Genomic DNA, 13945 nt, shown 5'->3' with positions numbered 1-13945 from the left:
TTTATCCTGAAGTGAGGAACTTGGAGGGTTGCAATTTATTCTGGCCTGTGTACCCCTTCCCTTTTCTGTCCATGGAACGTAAAGCAACTGCATTATAATGCCCTCTGTCATTCATAAGTATTCTTTCAATATCATAATCATGAAATGTGTGCATGCAGAAGTATTTGAACTGAGGTGTATTTCCAACTAAAAACAACACACTTGTAAAATAGGAGAAAATGAGATTTTGAGTTGCAACTTAATTTGCATGTATCATGTAATGATGAGTTTATCTTGTCAGATGAAGTCAAAACAGATGCATTTTTTAAAAAATGTCAGATTATCCTGAGTCTATTTAAAATAGCCATTACATGTTGCCAAGTTGTAAAATGGCAACTGATTGCCTTCTCTGTTTCCATTTTTGCCAGGCCAGTCCTGTCTCACTTACGCCAAACGTAAGACTTGGATCTGCTTTGAAGTGGCTTTTAGTAATCCACCTTATGTGGGTAAAGACTGTTAAACATTTGTGGGGTTGTGATGTATTTGTGATTTTTGAATTATTTTGAATATTTTCACTGCTATGGATTCTGATGCAGTAAACAGTGAGTTATTACACCGCTGACTGAATCTTGTCTGGTATGAGAAAGGGAAGGGCTATGAAGGGTTTAGAGCATAATGTAGAAGTGTACTGTGTGCCTTGCACAGTGTAACTGACAGTAATATATTGAAGTTACTTGTGGATAGAAGCATCTTTGTAGTTGGTATGGTACCTATGAAACACAAGCCAGTGTTGCTGTTGATTTACTAAAAAGAGTGTTATTGTGGTGGTTGATTTACTAAAAAAAGTTTTATTGTGCTAGGTTTCTTCCCTAGAGAGTTTTATGTAAAGTGCTTATAGTAATTTATTGAAAGTGACACAATTATAGTCAAGTTCTGCAAAACTTGGTATGTTTAGCACTTAACCTGGCCTTTAAGGTTTATACATCATTTGAGACTTGTAAAATGAATCTCATTAATAATATTGACACTTTTTTTTGAGCTTAATCTCAGATGTCTAAAACACTGTAGCAGTAGTAGACTGCATATTGGAAGGTCTGTGACTAGATGTTGTCACCAGAGCAGAGAGCATCACTGGGAGCCTCCTGTGTCTTGTCTGCAATGAACTGGACCCGTTCCTGTGGGTGCTGCACTTCTTTCTCTGCGAAGTTTTGGTCAGGGTACTTGTTTGGCTTGTGGTGGTCAAAAATACGCACTGCTTTGACAGTTGCTCCTCCTTGGTTCTATGGCCATTGTTACCTTGTAGCATGGAATCCGTGGGTGCAGCTTAGCCTGCTGGGTTGCCCCCCAGCCAGCGCTCAAGCTCTGCACTCAGCTTCTGTGCGTTCACTTTTTTGAGCTCTGCCCCACTTTGAAGGAGACAAGTTAGATTTTAAATTTTACTTCATAAAATTAAACCAAATTTCAGATCTGTGATGAATTCTAATTTGCTGGAGTGTAGAAGTTAAACTGAAAGTTCGAGGTAAGTCTTGATCTTCAGATTTTTTTCAAGACTCACTTTATAGTATCACGCATCCCAACTAACATTGACAGGATACTGTTATATCATGATAATAGCCCATGAAGGGTATTATTTTTTAATAACTGTTTAAGAATATAGGTTTTTCTGTGTTAGTACACATTTCAGCAAAGGCTTTGAGCATGGAATTGGTAGGAAATCTAGTTCACAGACATTTGATCTTGTTAAATGTGAAAATGATTTGATTGATGTTTCCTTTAGTAAACTTTTACCTCATTTTAGTGTTCTTATTTTTGTTAAACATTAGTAATTAGTTTCCGTTGTTTCTACTTATTCAATTTTTCTTTTACAAATATGAGCGTTTAAAAAGCAGTCATGAAAGATCATAAGTATTGGCTGGAAAATACACTAAAATAGAACAAATGTCTAATTTATACTTGAGTTTAAAAAGAATATGGATCTGCTGTAACTGGTATGGATCTTTTTAGTCACAGAACATATTAGGTCTACAGTATAATTATTGCTGATCCCGACTAATGACTGTTTCGGGGATTATCTCTTTTGGAGTCAGCCATCTGCTGTGGTCTGAGTAATTAACTAAACATAATTAAAGGTTGACTTGGTTTGAAAGCAGAAGTATGTATGTCTCTAGGAAAAGAATATGATTTCTTCAGTTCAAAATCATTCAGAAATGCCAATGTTCCAGTTTTCTATTAATGACTTTAAATAAGCAGCTGAATTAAAGGTTGAAAATGCAACCCCCTCAACCACCACCCACAAACTGAAACAAAAAGAGCTGGGGAGAAGCCTTACAAGGGTAGTTTATTACTGTTCTCTCAGTTCTTACTTGATGCTGTATTACCAATTCAAGCAGATGGCTTGCCTTGGTTAAAAGCTTGGAAGTATAGCTAAATTTACATTTCTATATTAAAAGAAGTATTGATATACCAAGAATATCTTCCCATTTATGACAACAATACAGATTGCTTCTAAGTGGTTCTTAACTGTGCTTATTTATAACATATAGTAGATGGTAAAGACTTACTGTAATGCTCTATTATTATACACAACTTGACAGCAATTTTTTTAGAAATTGGAGAGTTATATATGTTTCTGTCAGGAAACACAAGTAAAATAAAAAGTTTCAATCCTGAGTTTTGAATGCAATGTGTTAAAACTTGGAAATACTTTCCCTTTTATAAGTGATTACTGTAATAATACCATTATGATGTCTTACTGATTTCCTTTATGCCATCCATATATAGAGTAAATTCACTGTGGCCATACTTACAACAATGAATACCAAAATACAGAACCATAGTTTTTTGTACAAGGACTGCTTGTTGGCCTCACCTAAATTCAGTCATTCATAGTGTCTAAAAACTGTACTTTGTTATATTCATTTATGTCTATTTATTAATCTGTATATACACTGAAGATAGTAATTTTTTTTTTTGTAGTATGAAATAATGCATGTGGACATAATGATGTTTAAAGTCTACGGTATACAAAATATTTAACAGTGCCCTGTTTCCACTAAGTAGCAGTTTAGCTGAACTATAGTCACAGATTATTAAAAATCAGTGAGTTATTCTTTAACTCTAGATACAAAATGTTTAATTGGAGAAAAGTATGTATTTAGGAACCCTGAATTAAAAATTAAAATGTTTAATAATCTTTTGCCTTGGTAAGTTCTCTGAAGGAAATAGTTTTCGTGATTTCTACTGTTGTTCTCAGTATAGTAGTAGGTACTTTTTTTGTACTGTATCAGTGTAAGTAGTTGATTTCTCTGTATTTGCAGAAAACCCCCCAGTTTTCTTCTGTATTCATGAAGATTACGTGTGATAAATTGGGCTGTAAAGAATAAAAGCAGTGAAGTCTTTCGGTGCTGTTTGCAGAATTGTTTGCAGTTTGTGTAAAGGGTAGATTCTATAAGATATACTATAGTTCCCTAGTTAGCAGAATTTTCACTTCAGGTAAGCAGTATCTCTTGTTCTGTTAGCTAGCAAAATCTGTATAGACTTTATCCGGTATGTAGAAATTGGCACATATAAAAGTTACTAGTGGTAAGGAATAAACGGTTTAGTTAAAATGGTAAAAGATACACAGTGTATCTTCCAGGTATTTTGTGTGTTTCTCGGTGACTCTTGCTTTTGTGTTTCCTTTGGCTTTTTAAGGTTCATTTTTACTGACTGAGAGGAGAGAAGAATACTGTGTCTTTCTGGAGAAGCAGTTAACAGCTTTTATGCTGGCTTTCCAAATGACTATTTGCGAAGTTGCTGTTTAGCATAACTTTGGATCAGAAGTGCTGTGTAACACATCAGTTGTCTAAACTGATTAGGATAGCATTTGGAAAAGTGTCTCTTGTGTACTTGGCATTCTGTTGTACAATGGTTGGGGTGAGATTTTACAGCCTGGTACCTGTGATGGGGCTGGGAAAGGTGTTGCCTCTGTAGCTGAAGGAGGCTGCAGGATGGGAATTGGTTTCTCAGAAGTTTCCCTGGCAGGAGTTAACTGTGCTTAATCTCCTTGCTTTTGTAATAATAAAGGCACTCTGAAAAGACTTTTTTCCCCCACCTTATTTATACTTTGATCCTGACATACTGTCAACTGAAGCTCTGGCAGGTTGAGTCAGATAGTGTTTTGACTCTGCTACCACTGTGCTTGGACAGCATTTGCTTGGTTGCAATTTGTAAGAATTTGAGGAACTACTTCTCAACAAGTATTATTTTTAATAATAATTTTACTCTTGTGTGTTTTTGTACAACATGTGTGCTTGTTCAGTGAAATACATCTGGTAACTTTTGGTTTAGGCAATAGTGGCACAAATAAAAATGTCTTATTTCACATGGAAAGCTCACCAGGGAAAAAAAAAAAGCTAGCAGCTTACAGGAGTTGTGATACGCTATCTCATCATAATTGCTGGGTCTTTCCCTAAATTAAGAGACTAGATGCGGACTTGCTGGCATGCGTTACAGGTTGTGTAAAGCTGGGGTGTGTCAGGGAGCCCAAGAGCAGGGCAGCTGTGCCAGCAGGGACAAGCTAGCAATGGGGGAGCTGCAGGCAGCGCTGGTCCCAGCTCCGGCACAGGCCCACAGGCTCCGAGCCTGAGGTGTCACACGGGCCAGGCCAGCTGAAAGGGGCCCGTTGGGCCCAGGGGACCCCTGGCAGTGCGGGCAGGCGCAGCGGCAGGCAGCACTGGTGCAGGCCTGGCAGGCAGCTGTAATGAGACATGGACACAGCCCAGGCTGCAGAGCTGTGGCCTGCCTCAGGCGAGGGCTGGAGGTGCTGGCCTGAGCCAGTATGGACCTTCTGAGCAGAGGGTGTGGGTGGTGGTCCCAGGTGAAGCTGTTGTCATAGTTGAAATGTGATGTAGCTCTCAACAGCGCTGCTCTGTTCCCTGACTGTGGCAGTTGTGCTGGATTCCCCTGAGCGCCGTTCATGTGACATACCCCTTGTGTGAAGGTCTTGTAGCACCTAATCAAGAATTGAGTGCAGATCCCGAGGCGTGGTCAGCACAGACACTCCTGTAGTTCCCTTGTGATTTCATTTCCTGCCATAGAAGAAAAACATGTATCTTCTCTCTTACAGATATGGAGTCTGGGGAGTGGTTAACGTCATCATCCGTCTCTTCTACTGCAACTGCCTCGACTCCAGCATCTTCTACACCATCTGTAGCTTCAGCAGTATCGAAGGGTGGCCTTTCCACTGGAGCTGCATCACTGAGTTCTGCAATCAACACATGCGGTAAAAATGACTCAGTTAATACATTGCAATGTGATTTTAGTGTTTGTCAACAATTCTAATTATTATTACAAGTCGAATATATTAAGATCGCACAGATGCATCAAAAACAAATGTTTGGATTCCTTTTGCTAAGTGACATGTGAATACATTTTACGTAAGTACTTGTTTATTGAAGGAATGAAATTAACTTAAAATTGCTTATTTCAAATATTAAAGAACTTTTCAGTTTGCAAAGCTGCCTTGGAAATGAGGATCAAATTAAGTATTGATCTAACAAACTCTGTGCCATGTTCAGGCTAATATCTAATAATCCACTTCTGAATATACATCATGTTCTCAGCATTCAGGCCCAACCCTGACTGTATTTTTGTATCTGGAGGAATAGTTTTGTCTAATGGAACTTGAGATCAAAAAGGTGAATTTCAAACTGTCATAGTCTTAGATATTCTTGACTTGAGTGTGAAACACCTTGCCTTGAGTCAGAAAATTACATGGAAGATTTCTCCATGCAAGAATCTCATTTTTGTCAATGAAACTCATTTCAACTGAATGATGCGTATGTCACCAACAGAACAAGAAATGGTATCTCACTCTTCCCTGCTGTTTCTTCACTGTGGAGAGCAGATGATACATACTCTTTTTGTTAGCCTGAGTACTGCTGATTTTTATGACATATGCAGGAAATGGGAAGATTTTCAGCTTAAATTCATGGTAATCTGCTACTTTCAGAACAAACTTGGTTCTTGCAATGAAGTGAGCAAGTGTGTGTTCTCCAAACTGAAAAATTCTTCTGCCCTGGATACTATAGAACCAGTAGATTCTAAGTGCTCTACTACAGCCTGTGTTTTTTCATTTGCAGCTTGCTTGGGAAGAAAAATAGAAACCAGAATGTTTGCATACCTAGAATTAGGTCTCAGCTATTTTTTTTAATTACTTTAAAATCAGCCAGAAAAGTTCTTAACTAAAACTGATCCAGAACAAGTAACTATGTTTTATTTTTCAGTACCCCACTACAAACTCAACTGCAGGAGACTTTTGTGTCTGTTCGTTAGCCCATGCCATTTGAAATGGTTCTCTGTGGTGGTTCCCAGAATCTAGTAGGAGTTCATTTACGTATGGCTATAAATGTACGGTCCCCAAATGAGGGTTAATATGACTCCATTTACCTCTCCCTGCTGCCTTTGCTTTGTAGCTATTACAGCATGTAATTTTTTGTCTCCTGTAACATTATGTTTGTATATTGAAGGATATGTATTTGGTCTATCAATATACAGTGAGACAAAAGTAGATGAATGATGTCATAAGGATAGTAAACTGTCATTTTCTTTCTTCATTAGGAAATCCAGTAGTCCTTTTCTTAAGTAGCCTTAAAAGTTTTATACTCAACTTTTATTTAAAAAAAAAATAAAAATTCATTGCTGTCTGATAGCTAATTAAGACTGATAGTAATTCCGAGTATTCATGGCTTGTTCCTTTTGGTTTTTTTTAAGGTCAGAGCCGTTGTCTGGCTGCATCTGATTTTTAAGAATGTATATATTTTCTCAAGGACACTTCATATACCTAAACACAAGCTGGAATGATGTTTACTATCGATACCCTCCCAGCAGTTATCAGTTTCTCTGCATGACACAGTACACTATGGTTACTGTTGCATCTGCTCTGAAAAGGTATACTGTCCCAGAGAAACCTCACAGAAGTGTTTATGCTGTCAACCAGCCAAAGACTGTTTTCCCATGAATGACCTGTGGCTGGAATGGCAACTTCATTGAGTCAAAACTTTCTTGAATTTACAAGATATTCAGTAGTCAGGATAGACTAGTGTCGTAAACTGAGATGTTATTCACTTCTGTGATAATTTAAAAAGTAAAAAAAACCACAAACCAAAAAACACAAAACCAAAAAAAAACCAAAACCAAAAAAAGAGACAATATCTGCCAGTGTCAGTCTTTACATTTAGAAATGCATTTCTCTAGCATCTAATAAAATAATTGTTTAAGAATGAACAGTTATTCTTGTTCTAAGAGAACCTGCTAGAAGAAGGTAAAGTCATCTTAATCTACGTTAGATCAGAGAGGTTCTTTTTATTCCAGTTCATCTATTTATTTTCTTTGTAGCAATCAATAGTCTATTAAGGAGTCTCCACAATACACTTGATTGGATGCCCTGTCAGGTCCCCACGATGCATGGTGAGTTAGGACTGAGAATCTTTATGCTTTGGCAGGTAGATTTCACTACATATAAATTATTTTGGCATATTCCCAAGTCAAATGGGCAAAGCACCTGTGTTGAAACTATTATGGAATATATATACTGTTAGTTTAATTGGCTAATATGACATTAGTTCCTAAATAATTGAAGCATTCCAGTCAAGTAAACAGATACTTCACTTAATTCCTCCTTATTCACCTATTCCTGAAAATAAGAAGGTGTATTGGAAAAGAAAATTGGCTCTGGAAAGAGGTTTAAATTCATCCTCATGAGAATGGTAGCAACTTTGGAAGAATATAAATCAACAACCTTTTCCTTGCATGAGTAAATGATACCGTAATTCATTGTTTTGTCTTTGTGAGGGGCAGTAATGCCAGTATGTGAAACTGTTCAAAGTTGAACAACAGAGTCGTACAGTTCTGATATTGTCAGACATAAGGGTCCTTTATTTTTAATTTTCAAAAGAAGGAAGTTCATTAACATTTTATAAAATGGAAAAAACCCCAATCAAAACCAGAAAGCAACCTTCTTTTCCAAACCAGGAACTGCTTCTATCAAAGCAAAATTCTTCATTCTTTTTGGAGTCTGCTATTTCTCCTTAAATGAGACCCAGAAGAATTTTAAAGTTGTGGGCATAAATGTACAAAATCACAGGATTATTTTAATTAGAAAAGTTTGTAATTTTCCACTTGATTTTTTGATTTACAGTTAAAAAATTGTTTTGTTTTTTTTTAACTCCAACTATTTTTTGTGTCTCAGTCTTTTATATAAAAATGATATTGTTGCACCTGAAATAAATGCTGAGAAAGATCAGATTTAGTGCCTAAAATGTAAAACTGTATAAACAATTTTTTTTTGTGGTGTTTTGTATCATTCTTGGGTTTGTCAAAATTTTCATCCAAGGCTTGTAGGTATTTATTGACTTCTAGAGATTTTTAAAGATTGTGACTGCTAAGTGACAATAGCAAAATTGAAGTGGATATGTAGAAACAAAGTGGTGATTAGCAGTTTGTGGACTGTACAACGATTTTTTAGGTTGAGGGAGAGAATGTGATGGTAATAGTTAAAGCGATGCAGATGCTTAGGCGAAGTACAAGGATGTGAAGAATAGTAAAGTACAGTTGCCAGCTTTGATACTAACAGACTACCCATAGTGTTACACAGTCTACATCACAGGTTCTCAGATTTTGGAAATGAATGTTAGTGGTCAGCACATCTTAATTTTAGTGTGTTATATATGTATCGTTAAGAAGCAGTCTCTAATTTCATTATTATCAATAATTCTTGAAACATACCAGTTTCATTCAAACTTCCTGCTTTATATTATTACCTTTAAAGGCCAGAAACTGATTTCTTTCTCACTGTTCAGTCTGGACAGTGCAGTGGGGTCCAGGCACTGGCTAAACTCTGTTTTTTAGGGATAGGACTGTGACAAGAATGTGCCATGTGTAAAAAGTAAAAAAACCAAAAAACAAACAAACCACAAAACAAACAAAACCAACCTATTTTTTCAAGGTTATTGAAGAACATAAAAATAAGGAGGAGAATAATTGAATAGGTATAATTCAAGTACTTCAGTGTTTCCAAATTCTGTCGTATCTAATATTTGCTATAGGGACTACACAGATGAGTGAACAATTTTGAGTATTGTTTGGACATGGAATTTTACCTTTGTATGTAAGAAATGGACTTAGTAGAAACAACCTTGAAAGAAAAACAGTTTCAGTGTATTGCTTTTTGGATCTTAGAGATTAAAAGAAACCATTGTATTCAAGTACCAAAATAATTCCATTTAAAAACACATCAAGGACCTAGTAGTTGTTATATTAAATAAAGCAAGTCTCATCGAGATTTGCCATGTGATTGCTAAGTTTTAAAACATGGCTTAGTAGGTCAGTGCACTGTTCTTGTATTCTTACTTCTCAAAGGTAATCTGCAGTGTTTGTGCCTAAATTATGTATCAGCTTTCTTAGTAGAGTGCAGTTTTGTCAATCCCTTTTGAAAATTTCATTTTTTTTTTAAAAATTAGTCCAAAACTAACTTCTTTTAACCTGTAACTTATGAGGGAAAGCTAAAGATGGAGTCCTTGCAACTGCATTCATGTTTGTTACCTGTGTACTTGCTTCTGTGAGAGCATATTCAGAATTCATTAAAATACTATTTTTTTTTGGGGATGGTGGTGGTGATGTTGAAGTGCTTTAATGAGATAGCCAGTGCTTTTTCTTCATTTAAATTAACATATTTTTTATGTTCTCTCTATTTATATGAGGGTTTCTGGTTTTTAAACCAATGATAGGGGTGGATGTTTGTTTCTTCCGTACATATAAACGGTTTCCAGCCTTTTCCAATCTTTCCAGCTTCTTACAATGAGGAACATTCACCAGTACTATGAAGTCGTGCGTGCAAGTAGTTCGGAATCATGCATACAAGGAGTCTGGAAGACTTGCTGGTGTTGGGAGGCATTGAAGGCAAACTTTGCAAGCACTGTAATGATTAAAGAGCACAAAGGAAGAAAACACAGAAATTTCTGTCACCCTAAACAGTTCTCTAGATTTGATGTGTAAATTGGAATGTCCTTAGCATTGTTAGAAATACCATGTCATTTTTGTATTTCTGCTGGTTGGTGCATTGATGCTTTGTATTTTAAGGCATTATTTATTCCTTTTTAGCTCTTTTGAAAACCATATATTGCACCATGAAGTTCATTAATATTAACAAAGGCATTCATAGTTATCATTCCTTGTTACTAAGAGACCAGGATTGTTGGAATGGATGTTGCCCTTTGGAGTAATGCTTTCAATCATTTTATCTATGTAGTGGTTAGTAGAATTTCAAAAGCTGTGCCCCAAAATATTTAACCTATTTAAAGTAAGTCAAGAATGTTAAGGAGAGCAGTTTAACATGAAATTTTGCTATGCAGAGCATGTCTAGGGTTAGTTCGTAACTGGAAGAGCAAACACTAAAAGAAGAAATTTAAGGAAATATTAGAATTAATTGCTAGACAAACTATTAAATGTTTTCATCCAATAAAGAAGAGGAAAAATGTCATTACAGTTCAGTTTATTGTTACAAGACTTTGCTTCCATTTTTCCTTTATGTTGTGTTTCTTCTGAGTGTCTTTTAAATGCATATTTTTAAATTTATTATTTATCTGGAAACATTAGATAATGGCTTAGGTAGCACACAACGTATTTTTTACATAATAATGCGTACTAAAGTCACCTACTTTTTTGATGCAGACATTTGATAATACTCTAAAGATAGGTCAAATTAAAACATCTTTTGAGCTTAAGTTTATCATAGAATAACATCATGGTTTGGGCTGGAAGGGACACCCCCCCCGCCCAGGCTGCTCCCAGCCCCATCCAGCCTGGCCTGGAGCACTGCCAGGGATGGGGCACCCACAGCTGCTCTGGGCAGCCTGGCCCACCGCCTCGCCGCCCTCACGGGGAGAGGTTCTTCCTGATCTCTGACCTGCATCTGCCCTCTCTGCGCTCAAAGCCACCCCCGTGCCCTGTCACACGTGCCCCTGTAAGAAGCCCCCCCCCCAGCTTTCCTGCCGGCCCCTTCAGGCGCTGGGAGCTGCTCTAAGGCCCCCCCCGGAGCCTGCTCTTCTCCAGGCTGAACAGCCCCAGCTCTCCCAGCCCGGCTTCCCAGGAGAGGGGCTCCAGCCCCTGCCCATCTCCGTGGCCCCCGCTGGGCTCGCTCCCACAGCTCCGTGCCCCCCTTATGCCGGGTCCCAGAGCTGGAGGCAGCGCTGCGGGGGGTCTCAGCAGAGCGGGGCAGAGGGGCAGAGCCCCCTCCCTCGCCCTGCCGGCCCTGCTGGGGGGGCAGCCCAGGCACGGCCGGGGCTCTGGCTGCGAGCGCCCATGGCTGGGTCGCGCTGAGCTTCTCGCCCACCGACACCCCCAGGTCCTCCTCCGCAGGGCCGCTCTCAGCCCAGTGCACCTGTGAGCAAGCTCCTGCATCTGTGCTTGGCACTGCCCCGACCGTGTGCAGGAGCTTGCACTTGGCCTTTTTGAACTTCATGAGATTCAATGGGCCCACCTTTCAAGCCTGTCAAGGTCCTTCTGGATATGGTATCCCTTCCCTCCTGCATGCTGATTGCACAAAATGGCTTGGTGTCGTCAGCAAACTTGTTGAGTGTGCACTCAATCCCAGTTTTTGTTGAGTTTCATAAGGTTCCCCAGTCCATTCCTTCAGCCTGTCTGGGTCCCCTTGGATATGAGCTGTTGCCTCAAGTGGATTCACTTGTCCCCCAGTTTGATGTCTTTGCAAATTTTATGAGAAAGTGATCAATTATCTGGAGCAGGAAATAGATAAAGGTGTTAAACAGGACAGGTCTGAGGATGAAACCCTGCACTAATTCACTTGTCGTGGTCATCAATGTAGAGTAGGGCTCATTAACCGCTATCGTCTGCACATCCCACTGTTTTCTTGCCCATCTAGTTGTGACCCCATCTAGACCATAATGTCCTAATTTGGGTTAAGGAGTATTTGTAGGAGACTGTATCAAAATCCATGCTTACTTAGAGGTTAACGAGATGGAACTGTTCTCTTGCCTGTAGACCCAGTAATTTTATCATAGAAGGCTTTCTGCATGTGCCCAGAAATGTCTTCCCACATGGTTCATACAGAGGGCTCACTGCATTATTTACCAGGGGACTAGCAGAAGTGTGCCCTTTTTGTAGGTCTTTTTCTAGTGTCCTCCTGGTCTTTTTTTGAAGATGGGTGTGATGGTGGTCCTTCCCCAGTTGTTAGAGACTTCCCCCAAGATGCATGTCCTTTCAAAGGTGATAGTGTGACTTTGTCCTTGCATAGGCTGGGTCTGTCCTCCTGTCAAATTGCAGTGACGGCCTGATTTGGCTAGAAATGGTGATAGGTACATGATGGGTATAAGAGTTTGCCGTATGTCAACTGTATGCAATCATAATGGGAAATGAGTCATTGCGATATAGCTGTATTAGTATCACAAGTTAGGTCAGGATGTTGTTTTGGACACTAACAAATTACAAGAAGGAAGCTTAAAATGGTCTTTATGCTTATACCTGTCAATCGTAACAGATTTTTTAAGAAAACCTGTGTAAATTGTATGGTTCTAGAGAGGTACAGAACATTGGTAGAACTTCCGTAAATTAAAAAATTAAATTGGAAGCAGAAATATCTAGTTAAAGAAAAATAAATGTTTTTATTTAATACTAAACATTTGCAATATTTTTAGGTATGTTTGTCTTTTGTAGCTGCCTGCAATGTTTTATATGATGTGTAAGCTGCTAAATAAAACTAGTTGTAAATAATTTGTTCTTAGATGTGGGATATTGTCTTGAGTTTACACTGACATGTGCTTGCAAGTTTGTAGGATCAGAGGAAAACTCAGGTTGGAGGGAACTTTAGGAGGCCCCTGGTCTGAAGAGCAGAACCCATTTCCAGGGTCAAGATTGTCACCTCAACCCTTATCCAGTCTGGTTTTGGAAATCCCCAAGGACTGAGACTGCATATTGTCTTGGGGCAATCTGTTCTACTTGAAGTAAATCCACTGAGAAAGAAATAGAACCAAACCACTGAAACTCAAAATGAGTACTGAGAGATCTTAATGTAGACTGTGGAAAACCCCCTGGTTTCTCATTGTCTCATTCCAGGGGTCCATGTTGTTGGTTTTGTATACTCCTACATCTTTTCTAAGGGAAATGCATACCACAGGCTGCCAAGTTTGTAGACACCAGACTTAACTTTTCTTTCTTCTGTTTGTTCAAGTGACAGATGGAAGATCTTATCTGTAGACTGTTTTTTTGGATTAGTTAATGCTGTTAATTTTGAAAGGGGGAAAAAAAGAGGAATTGTGAGAGTGGTTTAGAAAATTGTTTTTTGTAAGTGCCTTTATTTTTTGGATGCTATTGAAGTCCAGCTGTGTGAAAGATACCTTATTGTAAAGCAGGGTGGTATTTTTGTTGGTTGTGTGTTTGTGTTTTTTTTGTGTTCTGTTTTTGTTTTTTAAATAAAATTTGGCTTTAAAGGCATTCAGTCAAGAAAAGAAGTGTCTTACAAAAATAGAGGCTACAAAGAGCTGTAGCATATCCAAGCTTGACTGATGAAGTCATTTGACATGACTGTTGACAGATGTCTGACAAAGCATTGTAATGCTTCCTGTTGTTTGACCATGGGATTGGTAATTAGCATTCTAGGTGTTTTAAATGAAGTTGTGAGCTTTGAAATTAAAAGTCTGAGATTAGAACTAAGTACTGTGGAAAAAGATTTAGGAGTAAGGTACATCTTCCATTTAAAATGGGGTTTTTTTGGATCATCTTCAGAAATTCAGCCCTGTTTAATTCAGTGTAATTCATCTAGAACCACAGCTAAAAAGATGAAATGCAATGTTTTAGCAATAGAAGAGTGGTTTCACAATTTCTACAAGGCAAAACTAATGGTTTCCTAAGAAATTTTACTTTGTACTTTGATACCAGGAAGGACTGAATGTTGAAGTGCTTACAAATGGGT

The 13945-nt window shown here is 38.3% G+C and overlaps 1 protein-coding gene across 19 annotated transcripts in view; it reads left to right on the top strand.

Moving 5' to 3' along the window:
- Positions 1 to 13945, top strand: part of BAZ2B (bromodomain adjacent to zinc finger domain 2B) — a 156774-nt gene that overhangs the window by 68575 nt on the left and 74254 nt on the right. For 15 of the 19 annotated variants that reach the window (XM_055811648.1, XM_055811658.1, XM_055811657.1 and 12 more), the window contains exons 3-4: positions 408 to 467; positions 5087 to 5242. In XM_055811648.1, the coding sequence (XP_055667623.1) occupies positions 5089 to 5242 (154 nt within the window). In that variant the 5' untranslated portion in view covers positions 408 to 467; positions 5087 to 5088. The remainder of the gene's footprint in view (positions 1 to 407; positions 468 to 5086; positions 5243 to 13945) is intronic. The other 4 variants (XM_055811643.1, XM_055811644.1, XM_027785216.2 and 1 more) reach the window with 1 other exon arrangement.

The sequence above is a fragment of the Falco peregrinus genome, chromosome 8 (genome assembly GCF_023634155.1).
Source record: "Falco peregrinus isolate bFalPer1 chromosome 8, bFalPer1.pri, whole genome shotgun sequence".
Lineage (NCBI taxonomy): Eukaryota > Metazoa > Chordata > Aves > Falconiformes > Falconidae > Falco > Falco peregrinus.
The sequence above is the reverse complement of the archived record's forward strand: the minus strand, read 5'-3'. Positions and strand labels throughout refer to the sequence as shown.